This window comes from Macaca fascicularis, chromosome 7 (assembly GCF_037993035.2).
Source record: "Macaca fascicularis isolate 582-1 chromosome 7, T2T-MFA8v1.1".
Classification (NCBI taxonomy): domain Eukaryota; kingdom Metazoa; phylum Chordata; class Mammalia; order Primates; family Cercopithecidae; genus Macaca; species Macaca fascicularis.
This window is the reverse complement of record NC_088381.1, coordinates 58,648,725-58,662,237: the sequence shown is the minus strand read 5'-3', so window position 1 is coordinate 58,662,237 and position 13,513 is coordinate 58,648,725. Positions and strand designations below refer to the sequence as shown.

At 45.5% G+C, this 13,513-nt stretch overlaps 1 protein-coding gene across 5 annotated transcripts in view; it reads right to left on the bottom strand.

Moving 5' to 3' along the window:
- The window catches only part of IL16 (interleukin 16), a 129,437-nt gene extending 117,306 nt beyond the window's left edge, over window positions 1-12,131 (bottom strand). For all 5 annotated transcript variants that reach the window (XM_005560265.4, XM_005560266.4, XM_065548285.1 and 2 more), the window contains exon 1: window positions 11,969-12,131. In XM_005560265.4, coding sequence (XP_005560322.3) covers window positions 11,969-12,008 — 40 coding nt within the window. In that variant the 5' untranslated portion in view covers window positions 12,009-12,131. The remainder of the gene's footprint in view (window positions 1-11,968) is intronic.
- Window positions 12,132-13,513: the final 1,382 nt, after the last annotated feature.

Genomic DNA, 13,513 nt, shown 5'->3' with positions numbered 1-13,513 from the left:
CAGAAGAGAAAGGGAGGAAGACGCAGCTGAGAGAGCCCCGCCCTGGATAGAACCAGGAAGTTCAAGCACCACTTCAAGCTCAACCAAGAGCTTCCTATGCAATCTTGGTAATTCGCAGCCTTAGTGTGCTACGATCAAAAGTAGATGAAATTAATTTTCCGCCAGAAGAAATAAGAAGCTTCTACTGCACAGTGTTACTGAGAGAATGAGGCAATAGAGGTGGAAGCATGCTGTCAACAGCTAACCAAGCGGAAGCCTGCTCACCTTGTTGGCCTTCCAGCCCACGGAGCGGAGAAATCTGTTGAACAAGTAATTCTGATGCTTGCTAAAGTTCCATAACCAATAACGTGCATTTCCTTCTAATTCTCCTCTTTTTTAATTACAAAATTTTGTTTCCAAAAGCAAATTTTTAATTATGTAAATTTTTAATTCCGGAAATTTTAATTACTAAATTAAAATTACAAATTTTAAAAAATTAATTTAAAATTTTTTTATTTTAAAAATTCTAATTTAATTTTTTTAAATTAAAATTACAAGTTAAAATTTAATTTAAAAAATTAAAATTATAAATATTTTTAGTTTCAAAATTTTAATTATAAATGTAATATATATTTGTTGTGGCAGGTAAAAACATTCGGAAGGCAAAAAGAAAGTGTATCCTTAAAACGACATAACAGGGTCATCTCCTATTCTGTTCAAACAATGGCAAAATAAAGAGCTTAGAATCAGAGCAATAAGCCCCAGCTTCTGTACTAAGTGGCTCTGTCAACTGCAAGTCCTTTTACCTTGCTGAGTCTCAGTTTCCACGTCCACAAAATGGAAACAATAACTCAACAATCTGACAGGGTTACTCAGAGGTCTGAGCAAGGAGCTGTCTCGCAGTCTATAAAATGCCTTGGGAATTCTTTATGCCGTACACTTTCGGTCATGCGAACTGTATTATCATGATGCAGAATATAATTTAACAATTTTAACTAGTAACGTAACATCACGACATGATGATAATAAATTCTCTTCGCATTTAGCACTTTCAACTTAGAAAGATGGTTGAGGCTAAAACTTGACGATTTTATTGTATGTCCCCACTTACGGATGCAAACATTGAGACTCAGAGAAGTTACATGTCCAAAAAGTGCGCATCCAAGGCTATGCAGTCAGAAGCCATTGGTCCCTTGATTCCCGCTCCCGGGGTCTCTTCTCCTCTTTCCCTGGCCCACAGCAACGTATAGATTTAAACCAAAGGTTTTAACTTCATACAAAAACTCTAGCTGACTTTCATCTAGGCCATGCTGCCCTCTTTCTGGCCTTTTTTTCTTTCAAACTGTCCAATGGGCTTGCATCCTTTCAAAGTAATATTCCATCACTAAGGTACTATACAACTAAAACAAGCAACTGAAGCCAGCCCACAGGCAAATATACCACACACGTGCCAACAACTCCCAAATTCACTTCTCCAGCCTTGGACTTCTTGAATTCTGACTCTTTTTTCCTACCACTTGCTTAACATCTTCAGCTGGGGTTTAACTTGCATTTCAAAAGTAACACTGCCTGGCTCTTATTCAGTGAGGCAAAAAAAAAAAAAAAGAAAAGAAAAGAAAAGAAAAAGAAACACTGCCAAATACTACTCTTGATTTCCCCCTAATAAAATGTTTCTTCCCTAAACTTCCACATTTTGGTAGTTGTCACTAGCATCCATCAATTTCCCAAGCCAAAATCCTCAGTATCAAGGTGGGAAGAACATAGACTCTGAAGCCAAAATTCCTGGGTTCATCTCGCAGGTCTGTCCCTGCCCAAATGCATGATCATAAGCAAGCAAAGAGGCACATGTCTGTGGACTGTTTTTGTCATCTATAGGACGGCTAGTGCACTAACATCTACCTCACAAGGTTTGTTTAGGACTAAATGTGGTAATACTTGTGAGGTTCTTAGAATAGTTCCTGCCAGAATAAGCCCTCTGTGAGCTTTTATTCATCTTGATCCCTCTGTCTCTCTGACCTTCCGCATCACATCCAATTTATCAGTGATTCTCGTTGGCTCTATCCCCAGAAGCTATCCCACTTTCTTTCTGCTTCTCTCCGTCTTCACTGCTGCCACCCTCCTCTTACCAGTGCCTCTTGCCTGATTATGGCTTTCACCTTCTAACTGGGATTCTGGTTCCTACCTAGACCTTCATAATCCATTTTTCACATAATAGCAGGTAGGCTTTTTGAAAATATAAATTGGATCATGACATTCGCCAGCAAAAAATTTGCAAGGGCTTTGAATTACTTTTAAAAACTGTTTTTTGTTTGTTTGTTTGTTTGTTTTTGAGACAGCATCTTGCTCTATGGCCCAGGCTGCAGTGTAATGGTAAGATCATAGCTAACTGCAGCCTTAAACTCCTGGCTCAAGCAATCCTCCAGCCTCAGCCTCCCGAGTAGCTAGGATAACAAGCACATGCCACCACATTTGGCTATTTTTTTTTTTCCTGTAGAGACATGGTCTCTCTATGTTGCCCAGACTAGTCTCGAACTCCTGGCCTCAAGCAATCCTCCTTCCTTGGCCTCCCAAAGTGCTGGGATTATAGGCATGAGCCACTGCACCCAACCACTTTTTTAAAAATTTAATAAACTTTACTGTTCTAAGCAGTTTTAGATTTACAGAAACGTTGCACAGAAAGTACAGAACTCCCAAATACTGATCTCCCTCTCCACACACACAATTTCCCATACCATTAACATCTTGCATTGGTGTGGTACATTTTTACAATTGATAAACCAATACTGATACATGATTATTAGCTAAAGTTCATGGCTTACATGACGGTTCACCCATTGTCTTGTGCAGTTCTATGTTCTGACAAGTGTATAGCGTTATGGATCTACCACTGTAGTATCATACAGAGGGATGTATTTACTGCCCTGAAAATGCTCTGTGCTCCACCCCTTCCAAAGGTTTTGCATTGTTTTTCAAAAAAATACCCAAATTCCTTACAATGTCCCAAAGGAGCTACATGATCTCACCCTTGTTTATCTCCCAAACTTCAGCTTCCACCTCTGCCTCTCCTACTCGCTGCAACCCAAAGTCACCCTGGCCTTCTGGCTCTTTCTTGAATAAGCCATGCCCATGTCACCCTAAGGTTTCTGCCTTAGTTGTTTTCTCTTACAGGAAAGTTCCACTTCCAGATCTTCATATGGCTGGCTCTTCCGACTCCACATCCTAAGTGGGATCTTTCTTGTCCACTCCTAAACCAGGCACTCACTGTTACCTCTCCTTATTGTATATTCTTCATAGAACTTGCCAGCATTTGAAGCTGTCTTGTTAGTCTGCTTGGGTACCTGCATACCATCCATCCACCCCATCTAGGTCCCACACAGGGACCTCATCAGCCTGTTCACTGTGGGGTCCCCAGCACTAGAGCATGCCTGGCCCATAAAGGGTTGATAAACATTTACTGAGTGAATCAATGCACAAATGAATGAATAAATAAATGACCAATGCCACATAATGAGTTTCTACATTTGGTTGTAGTTTCAAGTTTACAAAGAGCTCTTCCAGACATTTCCTTTGCGTAATTTATGTGATTAGGCCCAGGTTTAAATGGAACTTAAAAAACATATTCACAGTATCTCTCTTAGCTCCTAGAAGCCACAGATTAGGAAACAGAATGTTCTCTCCAAGGGAAGAGAGTTTAGTTCCAAGAGCATTCATGACTCTCTGGACATGACAAGAGGAATCACTTGGTTTAATTCATGACTCTAAAACAAAGAAAAATTACTTAGAGATATAGAACCTCAGCTGATTAATAACAGCAACAACAAGCATCTGCACAGCACTTGCTGTGGGCCAATGTAGAGGCTGAGGCAACTCCATTTTGGGTGCTAATCCCCCATGTTGGCTTCTGATTAACTCCCGTTCCAGGAAAGTCTCGTAAGATTTCTAGTCTATCTACTGTTCCTTGTATAAGAACATGTACTTATCCTGCCCTTAGGTCAAAACAATCTCAATGTTATTGTACTTACCATAAATTCTGACCTTGAGCAATCTCCCTACCCATTCCTTCTGAAGCACTGTGCCCTTCTCCTATGATATATAAACCCTGGGTCTGGGGTGTAATGGTGGGGATTCACCATCTTGTCTCGCCATCCTAGACACAGACGTGGCTTCTGGTCATAAGTCCCTATTCAACATTTCTTTCTAAGAAACTGGATTTTTCAGCTTCTTTCTTTGGCCCCTCAACTTCCTCAGCCTTTCGGGGTAGATTTGCCTAGGCCTGCTCACCATGGAACATCTAGACACAAGGCTGAGGAGTATCCACATGGTATCTTGCTCCACAATTCACTTGGAGGGTTGGTACCATAATGATTTCCCCTTTTTCTTATGAGAAAGGGAGAAAGAGACATCACAGGGAGTAAAACAACTCAAAGCCCAAAGCACAGAGCCGGGAGGTTAACCCAGGATTATCTGACAACAAAATCCAGTCACTTCTCGTCCTTGTAACAAAAGCTGAGTAAGTGAACACTGCCGTGCTGAGCATCTAGAGCTCCCTATCCATCCCCTTCAGCCCCATCACATGGCTGGGCTTAGAAAGGGTTAAACGCCACGGCGGGAGGGAGTGGTCAGTGCCTGCGTGGTGCTATTTTTAAGGCCAAGATTAGGATGGTTTGCACAGCACCACCTGGCAATGAGAAAAGGCCAGGTATTAATGAACGACACACCCAGGGGGAGAAGGGGGAGAATGTTTCCACTCAGCAAGACTTTGGCAGGAACCGTGTGTTCCGTTTGGGGTCTTGCCTTTTACAAGGGTGTAGAGGTAGTTGAGTCCCTCGTCTTTTCTGGCTGTCACAGAATGTCCGAGATGCCCTGGCCCACGCGGCTTCAGACGGGACAAGGATGGAGTTCGAGGTGGATGGTGCCGGGCTGTGCAAAGCAGTTATTTGTCCCACGCTTTCAGTCTTTCTGCCCACACAAGTATCTGAGGAACGCCGCTTCCTGCCTTGCATCAGAAAGCAACATTTTTAAAGATTAAGAAATCCCTACTTTCTTCTCTTAATTTGTTGTTGTCATGACATGACTGACTCAATAAGTAAAAATTTTAAATCCCTGCCCAAGGACACAGGCTTGTCTCCCCCATGCTTGAAGTTCCTCCAGATGCTTCGTGCGTCCTTCCACCTCCACATGTCAGCACACTCTGTCCTTTCTAAGCAAGGGCCTCAACAAGCCCTGCCTCCAGCGAGCTCTCATATGTTTTTCAAGGTTTGGCGCAGAATCACCTCCTCCAGGAAGACTTCCCTGACACCCCCTCCCAACTCACACATTAAATCAGGAGTTGCCTTGACTGGACACAGTGGATCAGACCTGTAATCCTAACTCTTTGGGAGGCTGAGGCAGGAGAATCACTTGAGACCAGGAGTTCAAGACCAGCCCGGGCAAGACCCTGTCTCCACAGCAAGACCCTGTCTCTACAAAAATAAAAATGAAAAGTTAGCTTGGTATGGGCCAGGTGCAGTGGCTCATGCTTGTAATCCCAGCACTTTAGGAGGCCAAGGCAGGTGGATCATATGAGGTCAGGAGTTGGAGACCAACTGGTCAACATGGAGAAACCCTGTCTGTACTAAAACTACAAATATTAGCCGGGCATGATGGCGGGTGCCTGTAATCCCAGCTTCTCGGGAAGCTGAGGCAGGAGAATTGCTTGAACCCGGAAGGTGGAGACTGCAGTGAGCCGAGATCGCGCCACTGCATTCCAGCCTGGGTGATGGAGTGAGACTCCGTCTCAAAAAAAAAAAAATAGCTTGGCATGGTGGCATGTGCCTGTAGTCCCAGCTACTTAGGAGGCTGAGGCAGGAGGATTGCTTAAGCCCAGGCTTAAGCCAGGAGGTCAAGGCTGCAGTGAGCCTTGATCACACCACTGCACTCCTTGTTTCAATAAATAAGAAATAAATAAGGAACTGCCCTTTGATTTGTCCTCTCAAAGCACTCCATGCTAAGCTCTCTCATCTGTGTGTCTGCCTTATCCAGTAAGAGAATAAAGCCTTGCTGCCAGGGGCTGTGCCATATCTTTCTTTGTAGCCCTGGTATTGAGCATAGTACCTGACACAAACTGGATGCTAAGTAGCTGTGAGAGGAAGGGATGAGAAGAGGAAGAGAAAGAAGGAAAAAAGGCAGGGAGGAAGAAGGGCGGAGGAAGAAGGGCAAAGGAAGGAGGGAGAGAGGGATTCTTTGTGATCAGATGTATAGACACAGAGACAATATAGACACATCAACACATGGATCTAACCTGTTACAGGCACACGTATGCATGTGCACACCCTAGTCACAAGAGGCAGGGTTTGCATTGAAAAGAGCACTGGTCCAGGAGTCCAACAGGCTGAGTTCCTATCCCCTGGGCTACTGCTGACTAGTGTGTGACCTGAGGGAAGCCAGTCCTCTTTCTGAGCACCAGCTTCCTCATCTGTAAAATGGGTTATTATAAGACTTATATAGAATTATCTCACTGCCTGAAATACAGTGGACGTTCAACAAATACCAGCTCTGCCTTCCCTCAGCTCCATCCCGCCTGCAGTGCCCCACACACCCTCTGAAATGGGAAGAAAAGAGCAGCAGTGTGCAAGAGCCAGAAATGCCTGTGTCTATACCCTCCCCTTTTCCGCCTCATAACATCATAGCGATTCAGACGGTTGAAAGCACATCCGCCCGACACTACCTGCAATCTATTTTGTGCTGTTTTTATATTCATCTTGCCAGCGAAAGGCACATGCATTGCCTCCAATGCTGTTCTAGTCTGGACTGCAGCAGGAAATATGAGGACAACTCTAATGGGAACAGCTTGGCACCCATCACCGGGCCTTAGCGTCCATGGGGCCTCAGGTGAGGCCCTCAGGATAGACAAGGACATACAAAGCCTCAATACAGTGCTCACCACCCATGGGGCCCCTGCTCCATCTCCTCTGCCCTGACCTGTTTCTAACCTCACTGTCAGAACCCAAAACTGCAACCCTAATCCCAAGCCCAGAGATAGCCAGGACCACTCTCTGTACCTTGTTGCCCTTTAGCCCAGAATAACCCACGGCTTGGTGCTGCTTTCTTGTCCCAGAACCCCCAGCCAACGTCTGCACTTGAACTCATCATGAGGTCTGCTCACCACAGTTGGGGGCCTTTACAGGCAAGGGTTTTGCACCCATGGTCAAAGGAGGACAAAGCAAGTGTCATACTTTATTTAATCAGGTCTTGAAAGTTAGCAACAAGTTGTGTATTATCAGCAAAAATTGAAAGCAACTGAGAAGGGCACAAGAGAGCTTTATGGGGTGATGATGATGGTAATTTTTTGGGTGGGGGTGGACAAAGTCTCACTGTCACTCAGGCTGGAATGCAGAGTGATACAATCATAGCTCACTACAGACTCAACCTCCCAGACTCAAGCGACCCTCCTGCCTCGGCCTTCCAAGTACCTGGGATTATAGGTGTGCACCGTCACACCCAGCTAATTTTTAATTTTTGTAGAGACGGGGTCTTGCTATGTTGCACAGACTGGTCTTGAACTCCTGGGCATCAGCCATCCCCCATCTCAGCCTACGAAAGTGTTGGGGTTACAGATGTGAGCCACTGCACCCAGCCTGTGATGATAACATTTTATGCCTTGCTAGGGGTGTGCTTTACACTGGGGATATACACTTTTCACAGTGAACTGAATGGTGCACTTAAGATACATACATTTCACTGTATGTAAATCTTACCTGAAAGAACAATAGTAAACAAATATTGAAAGTTAGATGTATGATGAAGTCAAGTTCCACCCTGGAAGGTTCCCCTGTGTAAGTAAGTGCATACACATAGTCTACCTCCAAAGGGAGACCACCTGTATCCTCATCCTACTTTCTGCTAGAGAAGAAGCCAGCGGGGGCTACTTTGGGCCCTTAGGTACTCTTTATTTAATCCCCAACTTATTTGGAAATGCGTTCAAAAAATAAGACGGATAGCCAGGCATGGTGGCTCACTCTTGTAATCCCAGCACTTTAGGATGCTGAGGCAGGGAGGATCACTTGGGGACAGGAGTTCGAGGCCAGCCTGGGCAACATGATAAGCCTTCATGTCTATATTTAAAAAAGAAAAAAATGAGGAAAAAGAAGACAGACGCATGGATGGACAGAGGGATGGAGAGATGGATAGATGTGACAAAGCAAATATAGTAAAATCTTATTTGTAGAACCTAGATAATGGACATAGGTATGTTGACAACAATTCTTTCCTCTTTTCCGTATGTTTGAAAATATTTGTGATGATATTTTGGAAAACATAAAATTGAAAGCAAGCCAAGATGTCCATAATATGGGGAATGGTTAAATAAATTACTGCACAGGCATCTGATCTGATTTTCTGAAGTTGGTAAGACTGGTGGTTCAGATAACTTTGTCGGAACTGAGAAGTTATCCACAACCCAGCGTCGAGTGGAAGCATCAGCATGTGAGCAGTATGGATATGCAGAAGGCTCACTGTGCTTTTTCAGCTGCATACTGCTTGCCAAGAGTACAGGCATTAGAATGTAATAGACTCGCCTGCGTTCAAATCTGTCCTGCCACTCATCACCTGGTTGAACTCCCTGTGTCTCATTTTGGTTCACCTGTGAAGTAAAGACAGCAGCATGTACCCCACAGCACTGTAGGTAAGGTCAAATGAGTCAGTGCTCATGAAGGATGGTCCTAAATCAATGCCTAATGCTGAAAGCACTCAGGAAGAGGGAGCTGCTGCTATTACTGAGGGTTTCCAGGGTTCAGGGCAAGGCCCCTCGTAATGACAGATGCACACTCAGGGATTGGCTGCCAGATCCAGATGTGGAGAACAGAGACAACTGGCTGATACACAGGCAGAACCTTGCCCCACCAGCAAAAAGCTCTTATTCCCTTAGCTAACAGGTCACCATAATTTTTTTAAGATGCTGCAAGAAAAACAGACTGGATGGATGTACCCTTATAAAACTCAGTGTCTAGGTTAAGCTGGTAAGATTTGAAACACGTTTCTTTTCCCATCCCTATTCTACAGTTCGCCTGTTTGCTTCTCCATCCCTGCCCCAGCATAACTCCCACACGCCCTTCAGAAAGCAACTCAAATAGCACCTCCTCAGGGAAGCCCCACACTGATCTGCCAGACTAGGCCAGTTCCCCTGGTACAGCCTCCCATAGAACTTAACCCTCTTTGCCGTTATATTTATGTGCATACAGTTGTTTATTTAATGTGTCCCATTAGATCCCCAGAGCCCAGCACAGTGCTTGAAGCATAGAATATTCTAAATAAATTTATTGGAAATAAATTCCAGGCTGGGCATAGTGGCCCACCAGCCTGAGCAACATAGGAAGACTCCATCTCTACAAAAAAAATAAAATTTAGCCAGGCATAGTGGCACACTCCTGTAGTCTCAGCTACTAAGGAGGCTGAGGTGGGAGAACTCCTTGAACCCAGGAGGTTGAGGCCATAGTAAGCCATGATCACGCCACTGCACTCTAGCCTGGGCGACAGATGAGATCCTGTCTCAAAAAAAGAAAGAGAAAAGAAAAGAAAAAAAGCAATGAAAATGAATTCCAAGTGTTTGGGAAAGTGATTTCACTCTTTGTATATTGAAAAGTAAATAGGAAATTAGGAGGAGACAGAGAGTAATAAAACTACATCCAAGTTTGTCCCGGGCAACATTACATAGCTCTTAACTATCAAAGACATATGGCAGTGTCTCATGTGGTTTTACTTTTTTTGAGGGGGGAGAAATGTTGTGGGAGTGTGGGGGAAGGTGTGCAGCAGAATCCTCCTCAAACCCTATGCCCCACCCTCCAGCCCTACGCAGAGCCTCCCTCTGCTTCCCACAGGCCCAGCCCCTCCTTGCTGACAGCTGGCCAAGTCCCAAGGATCCCCAGGTATCTCGATTCATATTTCCCAGCAGGAGTCAAGGCACCTACGGTGGAGACCACAGGACCCAACTATTATTAAGGACACATCCAACCACCATGGCCACATGCTCAGAATCTGCATATGTGAAATAGCAGAGCTGGAGTGTTGTTAGGGGCCATCTCTAGTCCAACACCCTTCCATCCACTTTATAGACGGGGACACTGAGTCCCAGATATGGAAAGGGGCTTATCCAAAGTCACACTGCTATGCAAGGATTTAACTGGACAGGTGTCCCTGCATGTGAATGCCCAATCTTCTAACAGCCTAACTCAGAGAAAAGAAGGGACTGCATCAAATGTATTGAGTAGATGATGGGGCATCGCCCAGATAAGCTCCTCAACCCTGGGCCGAGGCGTTCATTCCCACAGCTGGCATAGGGTTGTCTGTGACAACTCACAACTGAGTCCCTCTCCAGAAACTACCTTCAGCCAAAGACAGCTGCCTCGCCCAAGGTTATGCCTGGGTTCCAGGGGCAGCCCACAAGCAATGACTGGTCACTGCAGGGATACAAAACCCCACAGGATCCCCTGGATCTGCTGAGGCCGGTGTTGCAACTGCATCACAGCCCAACTTCTCCATCTGTCTGATTCCGCCTCCCTCACCCCACACTGGTGTTGTTCCCAGAGCACACACCAATGAACTTTGTATGTGCAAATCTCTGTCTCACCATCTGTTACCAGGGAAACGCAACCAAAGGCAGTGCAGCCAGGGTAGGAAGTGGTAAGACCTCCCCGTGAATCAGAGTGAATAAAATGGTTTCACCAAACACTGAGCACCTAGTAAACACCAGGTCAAGTCCCAGCCTCAAAGATCCCCAGTGGAAGTAAATGCATCCATGTCGTCTGCCTCCAAAGGGAGACCACCTGAATGCTCACCCCACTTTCTGCTACACAAAGAGCCAGGGCTACTTTGGGCCCTCAAGTACTCTTTTCTTCATCCTCAAGCCTGTATATCTATGATGGTTGCTGTTTCAGAACAGGGGAGCAGCCTGCTTAGGAGAGCTGACATGTCCTCTGAATATGTACATGCCATTTGGGTCATTTCACATACTTTATCTTAGTTATTGTTTCTGCCTTCCTGTGAGGTAAGAATTTATGACCACCGTTTTGCAAAGGAGGAAAGTGAGCCTTTGAAAACCTTTTCCCAGATAAAGGAGCCTGTTACCTTCAGAGCCAAGATTCCATCCCAGGTGGCCACGCCCCATGGCCCAGGTTCTTATTCCCTATACCCCACTGCCTTTCTTCAGACTTCAGCAGATGCCTTAATGCAGCCTAAGCAAGCGGATGCCAGGGTTCCAGCCATGTCTTTCTGGAGCTAGAAAAGTCAGAATATGCCTTTGACTTGCTTACTTCTCCTTTTTAAGGAAAACTCTTATGCCAAAGTTGCAACGGACCTGAAGTTTCGCCAGTGTTAACTTTAAAAGTTGGGCAGAAGGGTTAAAACGTTTTGCTCTGATGCCTGTTTATGTTTCCAGAGCAAAGGAAGAAGATCGTAATAAGAAATGCTCTCATCTATTGGGCTGTACCTGCAGGAAGGTAGGGGGTCTGGATGGAGGCCCCTCCCAGTTCTCAGATCTTCTCCAGAGACCTGCGCTCCGTTCACTTCTCCCGGAGCTGAGCAGCTCCCTCTTCCGCTCTGCTTCTGCTGAAACTGGAGCGGAGCTGGTGGGGACCCTGACAGCTACAGCGTTTTAGACACTGATGCCTCTGCCCCATGAAGAGGAAGCCAGGGCACACGGAAAGCCACTGCCCTGGCCAGGGTTCACTCTCATCCCTGGGGGGTCCTGCAATTGCCCTTCCTGAACTCTCTGCCAAGCACATGGTAAGCATTCAGCCAGCCTCTGCAAAGACAGGCATTGTGTCCTACTGCAGCACACATGTGTGCCCCCACACACTTACATGTGAGCACACACACCACTGACACACTCACTCATATACTACACAGTGTGGCCAAAACCATGCTTCCACTCCCCTGGGAGGTCGTCAGGAAGGGTCCACCCCTGCATTCCAACCTCCCCTGAGTCCCCTGGGATAGGAGAAGCAGCTCCACTCACCGTTCTGCCTTCTCGGGAAGACTCTCTTCTGCAAACTCATCACACAGGGTTTGAAGGAGGGAGAGAGAGTTGTCAAAAGTTCCTCCAAACCAGGATCAGGGGTCCATGGGAGGGTCGATGGCAGCTTCTCGACTGGGAGTATTTGAATATGAGTTAAAACTACAAAGTAACTCCTCGTTACAACTGTTTTTTTCCTCGGCAGGGAGGGAGAAAAAAAAATCCCTTTCCCTCTGCCAGAAAATCTTTAACGTTTCACAACGGTCGTTTCCAACTCCTGCCCTCCTTGAGAAGCAAATGTGTATAAAGGCAATGTTATTTCACTGAATCAAGCCCTCAGATCATAAGCCTTTTCCTGTACCACAAACAGAAATGTAAAACCTCAAACTTTCCTTTGGACTTGGAGTCTGTTGTGAGAGGGCAGAACACAACCCTTTCTGAGGTCTAATGTATGGAAAATGTGCCGCACTGTTTAGATCATCGCAAGCACTTGAATCTCTGCCCCTCTCTTCTACTGTGTTTTTTTTTTTTTTTTTTTTTTTTAATGAGTTCTGGTGTGTTTATGTAATTGCATGGGACAAACACAACACCTAAAATCCTTGCCCAAAGTTGAAGTGATTCATTTTCTCCTTCACACACACCACACACAAACACAGTGCCTGTTTAATCCAAGTGAAAACGCCTTTCATAAAATCTGCAAAGAGCTTGGGCAGAGAGACCCATGGTGAATGCAGCCTGTGTCCTGAGAAGGGCAACTGGGCTCGGGGGAAGGTGGAGGCAGACTTTAATCAACACAAACAGAAGGCGCTCTGACTCCTGCCATGCCAGGACAAAAAAGGGATAAATGAAAAAGGGATTTGGGCTCTGGGTAATGGTGCTGTAAAATGTTTTCAGCCTACTCTATCCAATTTCCTCTGCTTGCCTTCTCATACCAGGACATTTTATTTTTGGACTTGGACAAGATGTACTATTATTTAAAATGACCAATTTGACCGCTGGGTTAAATAAATCCTTGGATCACCGTTGGAAAGACCAAAAGAATATACAGTGAGTGGGCAAACAGAACTGAAACCTGAGAAAGTAATATCCACCCCTCTAGTGGAAGAGTGTGATGATTTTCTGGACATAGCAATGTGAGACTGAATGGAAGGGAAAGCCTGCTCTGTTTGATAGAGAGAGAAAAACTTACCAGGAAAGCAAGTGAGACAGATCCTGGTCTAGTCCCTGAGTTATCTGTCACCAGCCAAGGGCCCCAGGTGTTTTTGGGATGGACCCCCTGCCGTGGTGCCTCTGCTACCACTCAGGGCTCCAAAGAATCATGGCCACTGGCATCACCATCACTCTGCTCAATCCACTGCCGAGACACTGTGACTTTCCTATTCCCTCCGCACCCCTCACCCCCATGCAAACATGCTTTAGATAATCATTTCTCAAGGCAGTGCTACAGGTTGCCAGAGAAACTCTGCTATCAGCACCTGGAGTCAGAACAGCTCCCTGAGAGCCATCATCACCCCTGGGTGAAGGTGGGGACCCCACACTGGCACTTCG